This window comes from Hemiscyllium ocellatum, chromosome 19 (assembly GCF_020745735.1).
Source record: "Hemiscyllium ocellatum isolate sHemOce1 chromosome 19, sHemOce1.pat.X.cur, whole genome shotgun sequence".
Taxonomy (NCBI): domain Eukaryota; kingdom Metazoa; phylum Chordata; class Chondrichthyes; order Orectolobiformes; family Hemiscylliidae; genus Hemiscyllium; species Hemiscyllium ocellatum.
This window is the reverse complement of record NC_083419.1, coordinates 16,433,927-16,446,781: the sequence shown is the minus strand read 5'-3', so window position 1 is coordinate 16,446,781 and position 12,855 is coordinate 16,433,927. Positions and strand designations below refer to the sequence as shown.

General features: G+C 43.8%; 1 protein-coding gene across 1 annotated transcript in view; it reads right to left on the bottom strand.

Moving 5' to 3' along the window:
* The window catches only part of LOC132824637 (GLIPR1-like protein 1), a 31,470-nt gene extending 19,667 nt beyond the window's left edge, over nucleotides 1–11,803 (bottom strand). Inside the window, exons 1-2 of the mRNA XM_060839259.1 lie at nucleotides 11,569–11,803; nucleotides 10,404–10,652 (exon numbers count right to left, since the gene is read on the bottom strand). Coding sequence (XP_060695242.1) covers nucleotides 10,404–10,652; nucleotides 11,569–11,793 — 474 coding nt within the window. The 5' untranslated portion in view covers nucleotides 11,794–11,803. The remainder of the gene's footprint in view (nucleotides 1–10,403; nucleotides 10,653–11,568) is intronic.
* Between the last annotated feature and the right edge of the window lie 1,052 nt (nucleotides 11,804–12,855).

Here is a 12,855-nt window from a genome sequence, read left to right as displayed (position 1 = left end):
CACCAATGTTGGAGGTGCAGTGGACAGCTAAGAAGGTTACCTCAGATTACAAGATCTTGATCAGATGGGCCATGGGCTGAGAAGAGGCAGATGGAGTTTAATTCCGATAAATGCAAGGTACTGCATTTTGGGAAAGCAAATCTTAATAGGATATATACACTTAATGGTAAGGTCCTAGAGAGTGTTGGTTCATAGGATAGTGAAGAAGGCATTTAGTATACTTTCCTTTATTGGTCAGAGTATTGAGTACAGGAATTGGGAGGTCATGTTGCAGGCTATACAGGACACTGGTTAGCCACTTTTGAAATATTGTGTGCAATTCTGGTCTCCTTCCTTTGGAAAGATGTTGTGAAACTTGAAAGGGTTCAGAAAAGATTTACAAGGATGTTGCTAGAGTTAGAGGGAGAGGCTGAATAGGCTGGGGCTGTTTTCCCTGGAGCTTTGGAGGCTGAGTGATGACCTTATAGAGGTTTATAAAATCATAAGGGGCATGGATAGGATAAATAAATAAAGTCTCTTCCATGAGATGGGAGAGTGCAAAACCAGAGGACATAGGTTTAGGGTGAGAGGGGAAAGATTTAAAGAGACCTAAGGAGCAACTTGTTTGCGTAGATGGTGGTAGATTACTTTGGTATTTTTTATAATTTATTATAATTTGGTAGATTATGGAATGAACTGCCAGAAGCAGTAGTGGAGGCTAGTACAATTGCAACATTTAAAAGGCATCTGGATGGGTATATGAATAGGAAGGGTTTGGAGGAGGCAGGTGCTGGCAGATGGGACCAGATTGGGTTGGGATATCTGGTCGACATGGACGAGTTGGACCGAAGAGTCTGTTTCCATGCTGTACATCTCTATGACTGTATGACTGGAGAAATATTGCATGTGAGACAATATATTTTACTGAATTTGCCCTTGTCAAGCATGTGTTTATGGGAATGTTACTATCTTGGAACAGTTAATCAATGGTAGAAATACATTTATTATCTTAAGTATTTTGATGGATTTACAGTTAAACTTTCTTTTATTCTTAATGTCTGTATTTTAATTAGAGTGTAAGAATAAAGTTTACTTTGTTTCAAGCCTGGTAGTTTGACCAAGCAAATTGCATCTCGAACACAGCACCTTGCACTTGTCTTTTAAAATAAGAAAATAGTGGAGTCTAGGCTATTTTCTTAATATATTTTGAGGGAATTTGGTCTGGTTTGTAAGAAGACACTAAGTTGTCTTCTTTAAGCAGACCAAGTAGGTCTTTCTAGACATGTTTTGAAGCAGAGTCACCAGACATGAAACATTAACTCGTATTTCTCTTCACAGATGCTGACAGACCTGCTGAGCTTTTCCAGCAACATACCCTCATCACTTCACTATTATCTGTCTAGTTCAGAACATACAGTGCTTTTGTTAACTTTTTGTGTTTGTGACAGTCCAGCCTTTGTAAACCTGTGTATAAAGGTAGTCTATTTGAGATAGTATAACGGAGTAGCCTGCCAGGGCTCTTGAATAGCCAATGTTCTACGCTCCTGATTTATTAGAAGGCAGTTAGCTTGGCTTATAGATATCAGTGTTATGTTGTAACAGTGATGCTATCAGTAAATGAAGGGGATAATTAAAATTAAACTAAACTGTCTGTAAGAGTTTTTTTATATTCCAGACTACCAAAGGTACAATCTCCGCGACAAACCAAGAGAGACTTACAGGTTGAGTTCTTAAGGAATTCTTTGGACCTTTTCAAATCTGTACTTATACCTACTGCCTAGAACACAATTTTCCCTTTTTAGGTGTACAGGTACACTTGCTTTGTAAAAATGCCTTAGGACTATATCAAAGTTCTCTAAGTGTTCCTTGTTAATTTTCCCTGTTTTTAGAATGTCATCTAGAGAAATGACAGCCTAAGCTGGACCTTTTAAAATGTTCTCCATACTCAGTCGGACTGATAAGGATATCTACTTTCATCAGAATATCCTACAACTCATGTGCTCCACTTGCCGCATTTACCAATGATAAAGCCAGTTAGGCTTCAGCCAGTGGGCATTTTGCTTAGTTTATGATTAATCCCACTTTCTTGCACTGAAATACCTCTACAGAGATCAGTATCTATTCACCAAGTTACTCTTTATTTCCACATGAACAGTCATTGACTTTAGTACAGCCTCTTCAGAATCAGCTATCAGAATGTTTGTATCCCTGACGCTCCCCTTTTTATCTATCAGCCAGGGATCCCCCGATTGGACCAGATTAACAGCCCCAATCAGAGAACTCATATTCTTTGCTGTCCAGCTGACCTCATTACAATCAATATACAAGACAGGAACAGCCCCTTGGCCCACCAAGCCTGTGTCAATTCCTAATCCTTATTTTATACTTCTATACCTATGCTACCTATTGCAGTATCTAAACCTCTGTAAACATCAAATTCATGTATTTATCAAGATATGGCTTATTTATTGCTAACATGCTTGCTTATACCATTTCCTCTGGCAGGGGGTTCCAGGCTTTTGGGTGAGAAGTTTTTCCTGCACTTCTCTCCTAAACTTTCTACCTCTCATCTTGAACCTGTGCCCTCTTGTTGACCTTTCCACCTGGGAAAAAGCCTTGACTATCCACCTATCTATGCCTCTCAATTTTGTCGACCTATTAGGTCACCTGTCAGGCTCTATATTTCCGTTGCAAATAATCCAAGTTGATCTAACCTCTCCTCATAACTAGAACCCTCCAAACCAGGCAACATCATGGTAAACCTTCTGTGCACCCTCTGCAAAGCATCCATGTCCCCCCTCTTGGTAATGTGGCGACCAGAACTGCATGCAATATTCCAAGCGTAACCTAACTAAAGTTTTGTACAGCTGTAACATAACTTCCAACTTTTATATCTGATTTTCTTGCTGATGAAGGCAAGTGTGCTATATACCTGCAAAACCAAAACAAATTTTGCAATATTCTGATGTTAAATCGCGAACAGCACGCAATATTTACTTTAAAACTTGTTAAAAAGATATCAATACATGCTAGTTTCTTCCCCATAATCATAATTTGTATATGTGCTCGTCTCAAATGAAGAGCAGAGGATGCTCATTGTGATTAAATTTCAGGTGTGCAAATAAATGTTGACTTTTTAAAAAATTTAACCTCATTCCCTATTGTTAACATTTTATCATTCTGGATCCATTTTCTCTGTACTCCATTCTAAGTGCAGTCTGCAGCTTTTGGTGGCTCCCTTTCCTATCACACCATGTCATACCATCTACCAACTTCTATCCAAAAGGAAATAAGACGACAGGGTGAGGTTGAAACACACAGAAGTATAATAAGTAAAAAGGAGCTTAAAGGAGAAAATGAGGGGAGCAAAGCACTTAGAGAAGTAGAAACAAGTAGTAGCAGGGTTGGATGGGGAAGGCGGGGCAGAGGCTCGTGCAGTGTGCTGCCTAGTCTCCTGAACGGCGAGCGGACTTAGCAAGTGCTTGCTGTGTCAATCCCATTGAACTGATTGGGGGGGTAGGGGGAGACTTCAGCGATGCTGCAGGTCCCTTACAAACAACTATGTGTCTGCTCAGAAACAAACCCTGCGACAGAAAGAGGAAAGAAGGCAGGCAGAGCAAGGAAAAAGGAAACTTCAGAAAATTTTGAGCCCCAGAGAAGAGGCATTGAATCAATTAACCGAATAATCAATTATCTGAATGAAATACTGCCCACTCATCTCATTCGGATAATTGAAGTTCCTCTGTAAATAGATAAAGAGACAGTGTATTTGTTTATTTAAAATCATAGTAAATACAGTAAAATATACAATGAGAAGCTTCAATAATCACCACAATCCAGCACCAATTTGAACACGTGAAGAATAAAAAGAATACAGTCAGTATTGCTGTAACACAGTACAGGTAGTTCTGTTCTTGTGCAATCCCACACATTATAAGAAAATTATGTCATAGCAGCACAATTTAAACTAATAGGGCTGGAATTGCATAATAACAAATACATGATTTTAAAGTTACGCTTTAGAAACAGTTTCCCCAAGCGTCAATCATGTTATAGTGAATTTCTGTTAACGAAACACATTATAGTAGAACGGCCTGTAAACAATATAACTGAAGGGGAGTCTTGAGCCAGCTCTCCAACTATACCTATGCCGCCATCCCTCCTTCACGGTCTCTCTGTCATCTGCCCTTCGCAATTGAATCTACCTCACTGACACTGTTGCCAGATTCCATGGTGAACCCACGCTCACCCCACAACCAGGAGACCTTGGCTCTGCTGCACCCTCAATGACACCAGGCACCCATCTCCAGCATACCATGCTACAGCTGCCATCTTGCCAATGACAGGAGTATCTGCTCTGGACCTACTGCAACTAGGAATCCCTGGCTCCTCTACCAGAAAGGGGTGACACCAACACGTCAAGAGTTCTGCTCCAGCAACCCTCCTGAGATGTAGCCTTGACAATACCACCATCTTGAAAAGTCTGCTGTCACCTTTGATGGCTAGACGAACGTCGCCTCCACTGCTGCCTCCTGCCCCAAACTGCCTGTTTCTGTTGCCACTGTCATTGCCTCCAATCGCAATGAGGAGCTGTGTCCAACCAGTGGGAGGAGCCACCATTCCACACTCGGTCTGCTTTAGCTGCTACATTGATTTCGCTGACTAACATGCTGCAAAAGACTCCAACGAAAAGAAACAAAAGAAAAGAAAAAAATATTGAAGTAAAAAGGAACAAAAAACAAAGCAGGCATGCGGGAACAGATAAGCCCAGGCCAAGAGCCTGCTTGCAGTCCTGCTACTCTTGCAGGACAATTGCACTTGACGTTCAATTTTTTGTCACGTTTTAAGTTTTCATATTTGTAACAAAACTGATGTAAACCGTCAGAGTGTAATTACACCTACCCATTCAAAGACATGGTAGCACTATCGCTGACCAAACAAGAAATACAATTACTGTGTGCCAAGTATACAAGCAGATTGTTTGTATTACAGATGTAGAATTAATATTTATTAAGGGGCAGAATATGACTTCAAAACAGGCCTCCTAAGCCGGTTCATCTGAAAACCAAAACCCGGTGTCATGGTAATTCTGACTTTGTCCATACCAGTTCAACACCAGCATCTCAACATCACATTGCTCGGTCATTCAATAAATTGATCTGATAATTATGGATGTCATTTTTCTGCCTTTTCCCATAACCCATGATTCCTTTACAGCCTTGAATTTACTCAATGACCTAGGCTCAACAGGCTTCTGTGGTAAGGGATTCTACAGATTCACAACCCTTTGAGATGAAATTCCTCCTCATCTGCCTTAAATGTGCAACCCCTTATTCTGACAGTATGCTCTCTGGTCCTCAACCCTTCCACAAGGGGAAAAGCATTTCTGCAACTACCTTAAATCATCTAAGAATCTTGTATGGCTCAATAGGGTCAGCTCTCATTCTTCTATATTTCAAGATGTACAGGCCCAATCTACTGAAACTCTCCTCATAATAGTCCTTCCATACTTGGCAGCAGCCAGCGAACCTTTGCTGCATAGCTTCCAGCACCAGTATAACTTTTTTTAGATAAGGGCCCCAAAACTGTTCACAGCATTCCAGCTGTGGTCTGTCCAGTAATTTGTATAGTTTTAACAAAACCTCCCTACTTTTATATTCCATTCTCTTTGAAATAAAAGCCAGCATTCCATCTGCAATCCCTATTACCCAGTGAACTTTGAATTTTGAGATTCATGGTCAAGGACTCCAAAATCTGTTGGGAGCAAACTTTCTGTAGCTTGCTCTCCTTTAATAATATTCATCTCCCCTTTTATTCCTGCCAAAGTGTGTAACCTCACATTTTCCACATTATTTTTCATCTGCCAAGTTTTTGCTTACTCACTTAATCTGTCTATATTCCTATGCAGACTCATTGTCACTTGCCTTCTCACCTATTGTGTGTTACCTACAAACCTGGCCATAGTGCACTCACTTTCTATATCCAAATCATTAATAAATATTGTACATAATTGTGGCCCCATCACTGTGGTACACCACTAGTTACAGGTTACTACTGGAAAATGCCCCCCTTACCCCCAACTCTGTCTTTTACTACTTAGCAGAGTTATTCTGGTTTGTCAGGCAAAATTTCGCCTTTATCCCTGTAAAGAACGGAAAAAATTTAAATGCTAATACTTCCACACATTTGTTACGTAATTTACATGTGTGGTGGCACGGTGGCTCAGTGGTTAACACCGTTGCCTCACAGCGTCAGGGACACGGGTTCAATTGCAGCCTCGGGCAATGTCTGTGTGAAATTTGCACATTCTCCCTGTGGAGAAAGTGAAGGCTGGAGATCATAGCTGAAAATGTGTTGCTGGAAAAGAGCAGCAGGTCAGGCAGCATCCAAAGAGCAGGAGAATCAATGTTTTGGGCATGAGCCCTTCTTCAGGAATGAAGAAAGTGTGTCCAGCAGGCTAAGATAAAAGGTAGGGAGGAGGGACTTGGGGGAGGGGTGTTGGAAATGCAATAGGTGGAAGGAGGTCAAGGTGAGGGTGATAGGCCTGCGTGGGGGTGTAGAGGTCAGGAAGAAGATTGCAGGTTAGGAAGGTGGTGCTGAGTTCGAGGGATTTGACTGAGACAAGGTGGGGGGAGGGGAAATGAGGAAACTAGAAAAGTCTGAGTTCATCCCTTGTGATTGGAGGGTTCCTAGGCGGAAGATGTGGCGCTCTTCCTCCCACCGTCGTATTGCTGTGGTCTGGCTATGGAGGAGTCCAAGGACCTCCATGTCCTTGGTGGAGTGGGAGGGGGAGTTGAAGTGCTGAGCCACAGGGTGGTTGGGTTGGTTGGTCCGGGTGTCCCAGAGGTGTTCTCTGAAACGTTCCGCAAGTAGGCGGCCTGTCTGTGGCCTCCTCTATATTGGGGAGACAGGCCGCGCGGAATGTTTCAGAGAACACCTCTGGGACACCCGGACCAACCAACCCAACCACTCCGTGGCTCAACACTTCAACTCCCCCTCCCACTCCACCAAGGACATGCAGGTCCTTGGACTCCTTCATCGCCAGACCATAGCAATACGACGGCTGGAGAAAAAGCACCACATCTTCCGCGCAGGAACCCTCCAACCACAAGGGATGAACTCAGATTTATCCAGTTTCCTCAATTCCCCTCCCTCCACCTTGTCTCAGTCAAATCCATCAAACTCAGCACCGCATTCCTAACCTGCAATCTTCTTCCTGACCTCTCCGCCCCCAGCCCCACTCCAGCCTATCATCCTCACCTTGACCTCCTTCCACCTATCGCATTTCCAACGCCCCTCCCCCAAACCTTTTATCTTAGTCTGCTGGACATGCTTTCCTCATTCCTGAAGAAGGGCTCATGTCCGAAATGTTGATTCTCCTGCTCTTTGGATGCTGCCTGACCTGCTGCGCTTTTCCAGCAACATATTTTGAGCTCACATTCTCCCTGTGTCTGTGTGGGTTTCCTCCCACAATCCAGAGATGTGCAGGTTAGGTGATTGGCGATGCTAAATTGCCCATAATGTTCAAGGATGCATTAGTCTAGAGTAAATGTAAGGTGTGGGTCTGGGTGGGTTGCCCTTCGGAGGGTCGGTGTGGAGTTGTTGGGCCAAGGTGCCAATTTCCACACTGTAGGGTTTTTTAAATATTATCACAGGATCATAACACAATCTTTCCCATTGAATTAGATCACAAGAGCATCTTATAAATTATGCTTATTGTAAGTGTGACTTAAAACCAAAAGATTACATTCTCCTTTGTTTAGATTGTAGATCTGTGTTCAACAAACACAGATGTGATGATTGAATCAGTTGGTTTGAATGACTAGTTTGCATGTAGTGCCCATAATAGGTTCAATACCCATAGTGGCTGATATCACCACGTTAATGCCATGCCTTCTCAAACTCACTCCTCATCTGAGGCCTGATCCTCAGGTTAAATTCTCCACCATACAGAACTAGAGATGTACAGCATGGAAACAGACCCTTCAGTCCAACATGTCCATGCCGACCAGATATCCCAACCCGATCTAGTCCCACCTGCCAGCACCCGGCCCATATCCCTCCAAACCCTTCCTATTCATATACCCATCCAAATGCCTCTTAAATGTTGCAATTGTACTGGCCTCCACCACTTCCTCTGGCAGCTCATCCTATATGCACATCACCCCCTGCACGAAAATGTTGCCCCTTAGGTCTCTTTTATATCTTTCCCCTCTCATCCTAAACCTATGCCCTCTTGTTCTGGACTCCCCGAACCCAGGGAAAAGACTTTGCCTATTTATCCTATCCATGTCCCTCATAATTTTGTAAAACTCTATAAGGTTACCCTTCAGCCTCTGACGCTCCAAGGAAAACAGCCCCACCTGTTCAGCCTCTCCCTATAGCTCAAATCCTCCAACCCTGGCAACATCCTTGTAAATCTTTTCTGAACCCTTTCAAGTTTCACAACATCTTTCCGATAGGAAGGAGACCAGAATTGCATGCAATATTCCAACAGTGGCCTAACCAATGTCCTGTACAGCCGCAACATGACTTCCCAACTCTTGTAGTCAATACTCTGACCAATAAAGGAAAGCATACCAAACACCTTCTTCACTATCCTATCTACCTGTGACTCCACTTTCAAGGAGATATGATCCTGCACTCCAAGGACTCTTTCTTCAGCAACACTCCCTCGGACCTTACCATTAAGTATATAAGTCCAGCTAAGATATGCATTCCCAAAGTGCATCACCTCACATTTTTTCTGAATTAAACTCCATCTGCCACTTCTCAGCCCACTGGCCCATCTGGTCAAGATTCCTGTTGTAATCTGAGGTAACCCTCTTCGCTGGCCACTATGCCTCCAAATTAGGTGTCATCTGTAAACCTACTAACTGTACCTCTTATGCTCACATCCAAATCATTTATGTAAATGACAAAAAGTAGAGGACCTTGCACCGATCCTTGTGGCACTCCACTGGTCACTGGCATCTAATCTGAAAAACAACTCTCCACCTCCACTCTCTGTCTTCTACCTCTGAACCAGTTCTATATCCAAATGGCTAGTTCTCCCTGTATTCCAGGAGATCTAACCTCGCTAATCAGTCTTCCATGGGGAACCTTGTCAAACGCCTCACTGAAGTCCATGTAGATCACATCTACTGCTCTGCCCTCATCAATCTTCTTTGTTACTTCCTGAAAAACTCAATCAAGTTTGTGAGACATGATTTCCATGCACAAAGCCATGTTGACGATCCCTAATCAGTCCTTGCCTTTCCAAATACATGTACATCCTGTCCCTCAGGATTCCTTCCAACAACTTATGGGCGGCACGGTGGCACAGTGGTTAGCACTGCTGCCTCACAGCGCCTGTAAACGCGGGTTCAATTCCCGACTCAGGCGACTGACTGTGTGGAGTTTGCACGTTCTCCCCGTGTCTGCGTGGGTTTCCTCCGGGTGCTCCGGTTTCCTCCCACAGTCACAAAGATGTGTGGGTCAGGTGAATTGGCCAAGCTAAATTGCCCGTAGTGTTAGGTAAGGGGTAAATGTAGGGGTATGGGTGGGTTGCGCTTCGGCGGGTCGGTGTGGACTTGTTGGGCCGAAGGGCCTGTTTCCACACTGTAAGTCTAATCTAAAACTTGCCCACCACCGAGGTCAGGCTCACCAGTCTGTAGTTCCCTGGCTTGTCTTTACCGCCCTTCTTCAACAGAACCTTCAGTCTTCCGGCACCTCACCTGTGACTATCGATGATACAAATATCTCAGCAAGAGGCCCAGTAATCACTTCTCTGGCTTCCCACAGAGTTCTAGGGTACACCCGCTCAGATACTGGGGATTTATCTACCTTTACCCGTTTCAAGACATCCAGCACTTCCTCCTCTGTAATCTGGACATTTTGTGAGATGACACCATTTGTTTCCCTGCAGTCTATATCTTCCATATCCTTTTCCACAGTAAACACTGATGCAAAATACTCATTTAGTATCTCCCCCATTTTCTGTAGCTCCACACAAAGGCCACCTTGCTGATCTTTGAGGGGCCCTATTATCTCCCTAGTTACCCTTTTGTCCTTAATATATTTGTAAAAACCCTTTGGATTCTCCTTAATTCTGTTTGCCAAAGCTAGCTCATGTCCCCTTTTTGCCCTCCTGATTTCCCTCTTAAGTATACTCCTACTTCCTTTATACTCTTGTAAGGATTCACTCGATCTATCCTGTCTATACCTGTCATATGCTTCCTTCTTTTTCTTAACCAAACTCTCAATTTCCTTAGTCATCCAGTATTCCCTGCACCAATCGTCTATTTGTCTAGATTGGACTGAGTAAAACCAAATGTCCACCTGCATACTTTGCATAAAGAACACTTAGAAACTTGAAATCATAACAATTTCAAAAACTCCATCGGATGATTAAAATGAACGTAATATCTCCAACCAACATTTACCTGTGTGTAATGTCCACATGCTTTTTTTGGTTTACAGCTGTTTGTACTGTAATCATAGTCAGCCACTTCAGCATACCATCGTTTAATAGCATTCTTGGCATTGAAACTGCCTGTGGAAATAAAAATGTTTTCTCCTACAGGAAAGAAGGTGGGATGCACTGCTCCCTTCTTTTGCAGGTTTGGATTATGCTTGAACAGGCACGTTTTTGACCATGCTTTTGCGGATTTAGCAAGTGCTTCATCCCACGTCTAGATTGGGGGGGAAAAAAAGAAAATTACAAAACGAAGATGCTCCTGCGGAGTGATCGTATTCCCATCTATTTGACTAATAGCACCTTCTGATCTAATTGCTCTCCTAAACTCTTCCCATCATGGAAATCTTGCCTCTCCATAACTAGAACCGAACTTTAATTGAAGGGATCACTATTCCCACGATGGATACCAAAGCTCTCCATCGAAGGTGCGTTCATAACATGGCCAAACAGGTTCAGTCTCAACTTTTAGCGGCAAGTGCTGAGAGCGGGAGAGAGATTCCTGGTGGATAGGAACGGGAGCATGTGCCATCACTTGTGCCACAGCTCAAGAGGCAAATGAAATGAAACTTAGCCGTCCGGGTCAGTTTAACGCCAACGACATTGGGTTCAAACTCCGATCCGGAACTGGTTCTTTGCCCAACCGTAGTTTCATGGGGCACGGTCATATCTTGAGGAGATCTCAATATCTTGTAATGGATCCCACTCTAGAGACTCGAACCCAATACCTCAAAAGGGAAAATTTGGATATTTCCCTCCCCTGAAAGGAGGAAATTTTTGTTCGGTTTTTTTTTAAAAAATGCATTCTGAACATTCTTCCGATGTTGTTTTATTACGACAGATTCAATTATTTAAGGTCGAGGCACGGATGTACGCGCGCGTGAATTTAAACCGCCCGGTTGTTTAACGGTCGTGTGGCGACCAGAACCTTCCCGTCACTTGTTCCTCGTGGTCACCGTCGGAAAGAAACCGTCCGTCCTCTCACTCCTCACACCCAGTGACAGTAAGAAAATCGCCCCGGGACACAGCCCCGATGGAACCTATTCCCACTCCCGACCCATTTTACTTTTGTGGGTTTTTTTTTTAAAAAAAAGGCGTCGTTCGGTGTTTCTGAGGCGGACAATTCAACCAACCATCGCGAACATCTCTTTGGCCGGCGGTGCCACTTCCCCCCGAAACTTGTTGTGCTGGTCCACGCAATCCTGGATGAAGGTCGGATCGGTGATGGAGACGAGAGTGCCGAAGGCAGGCTGGTACGGGAGCAGGTGCAACCAAAAAGCCGCAAGAATCCAGGGCACCTTGCCGAATGCCATGACGGAACAGCGGTTGAGAGTGCTCCGGGTTGAAGGGCGGGGCATCGAGCGAGTGTTCCCCAACTCCAGGACTTGGTCACACCCCGCCCCCAGCTTCCCCCACGTCAACAAAGGTAGGACTTCCCGACTCCAAATATAACCACCTAATCTTACTTATCTATCTGTGCGTATTTGCCTCTGACATTAGGTGAAGGCGTGGACGCATACAGATTTGGGTGTACCACTCCACTGAGCCACCCACGAGTTAATACAACCCACTGCCCTACAGGGAGGTTTGGCAAGTCATTTTCAGATCTTCCTCGGGATCATTGTGTGCCAACATCTGTTTCCTCACCTTCCTGAAAACTATGGCTTGTCAATGTGACTATTTCCGAGGCCGACTCTTATTTTAAGAGTTGACGTAATGGTGCCAGGATGGAGGCCAGGTTACGAATGAACTTTCCATAATAATTCAGTCCAGGAAAAGACCTAAGCTATGGTACTGGCATGGGAGCCTGTGCATCTTTCATCGGTCTTGCTTTATCTTCCAACAGTTATAACACAATCTCTGCTTCTTGGATGCTGCCTGACCTGCTGTTCTTTTCCAGCACCGCTCTAATCTAGACTCTTGTCGACACTGTAGCCCAAGTAGGTCACTTGTGGTGCCTGGAACACACATTTATCCTTTCTAAGGCATACTTCCGCCTGGGAGAAACGTATCAGGACAATGACCAAATTCTCTAGTGCTGTTTATTGGTTTTCCCTGTTATTAGCACGTCATCCAGGTAATTAGTGGCCTGGGGTAGACCTTGTAAAATGTTCTCCATCATCCACTGAAAAATTGCTAAGGCTGACAATACCCCATATGGTATTAATTGTAGCATAATTCTCATCTAATCGTAAATGCAAGTACCATGGCTCATTTCAACTTTGTGAAGGACAGCCTCCTGCTAGCTTTGTATATTTACCCCCATGCGAAGGATTGGAATTTATCCAGCTGCAAAAAGCAGTTTACTGTTTGTTTAATATCCCCACAAAAGCGAAGCGAGTATCGGGTTTCATAATTAGTATGACTGGTGCTGCGCATTCCACAATTTGGATTGGTTTGATGATTCCTTTGGTTTCCAG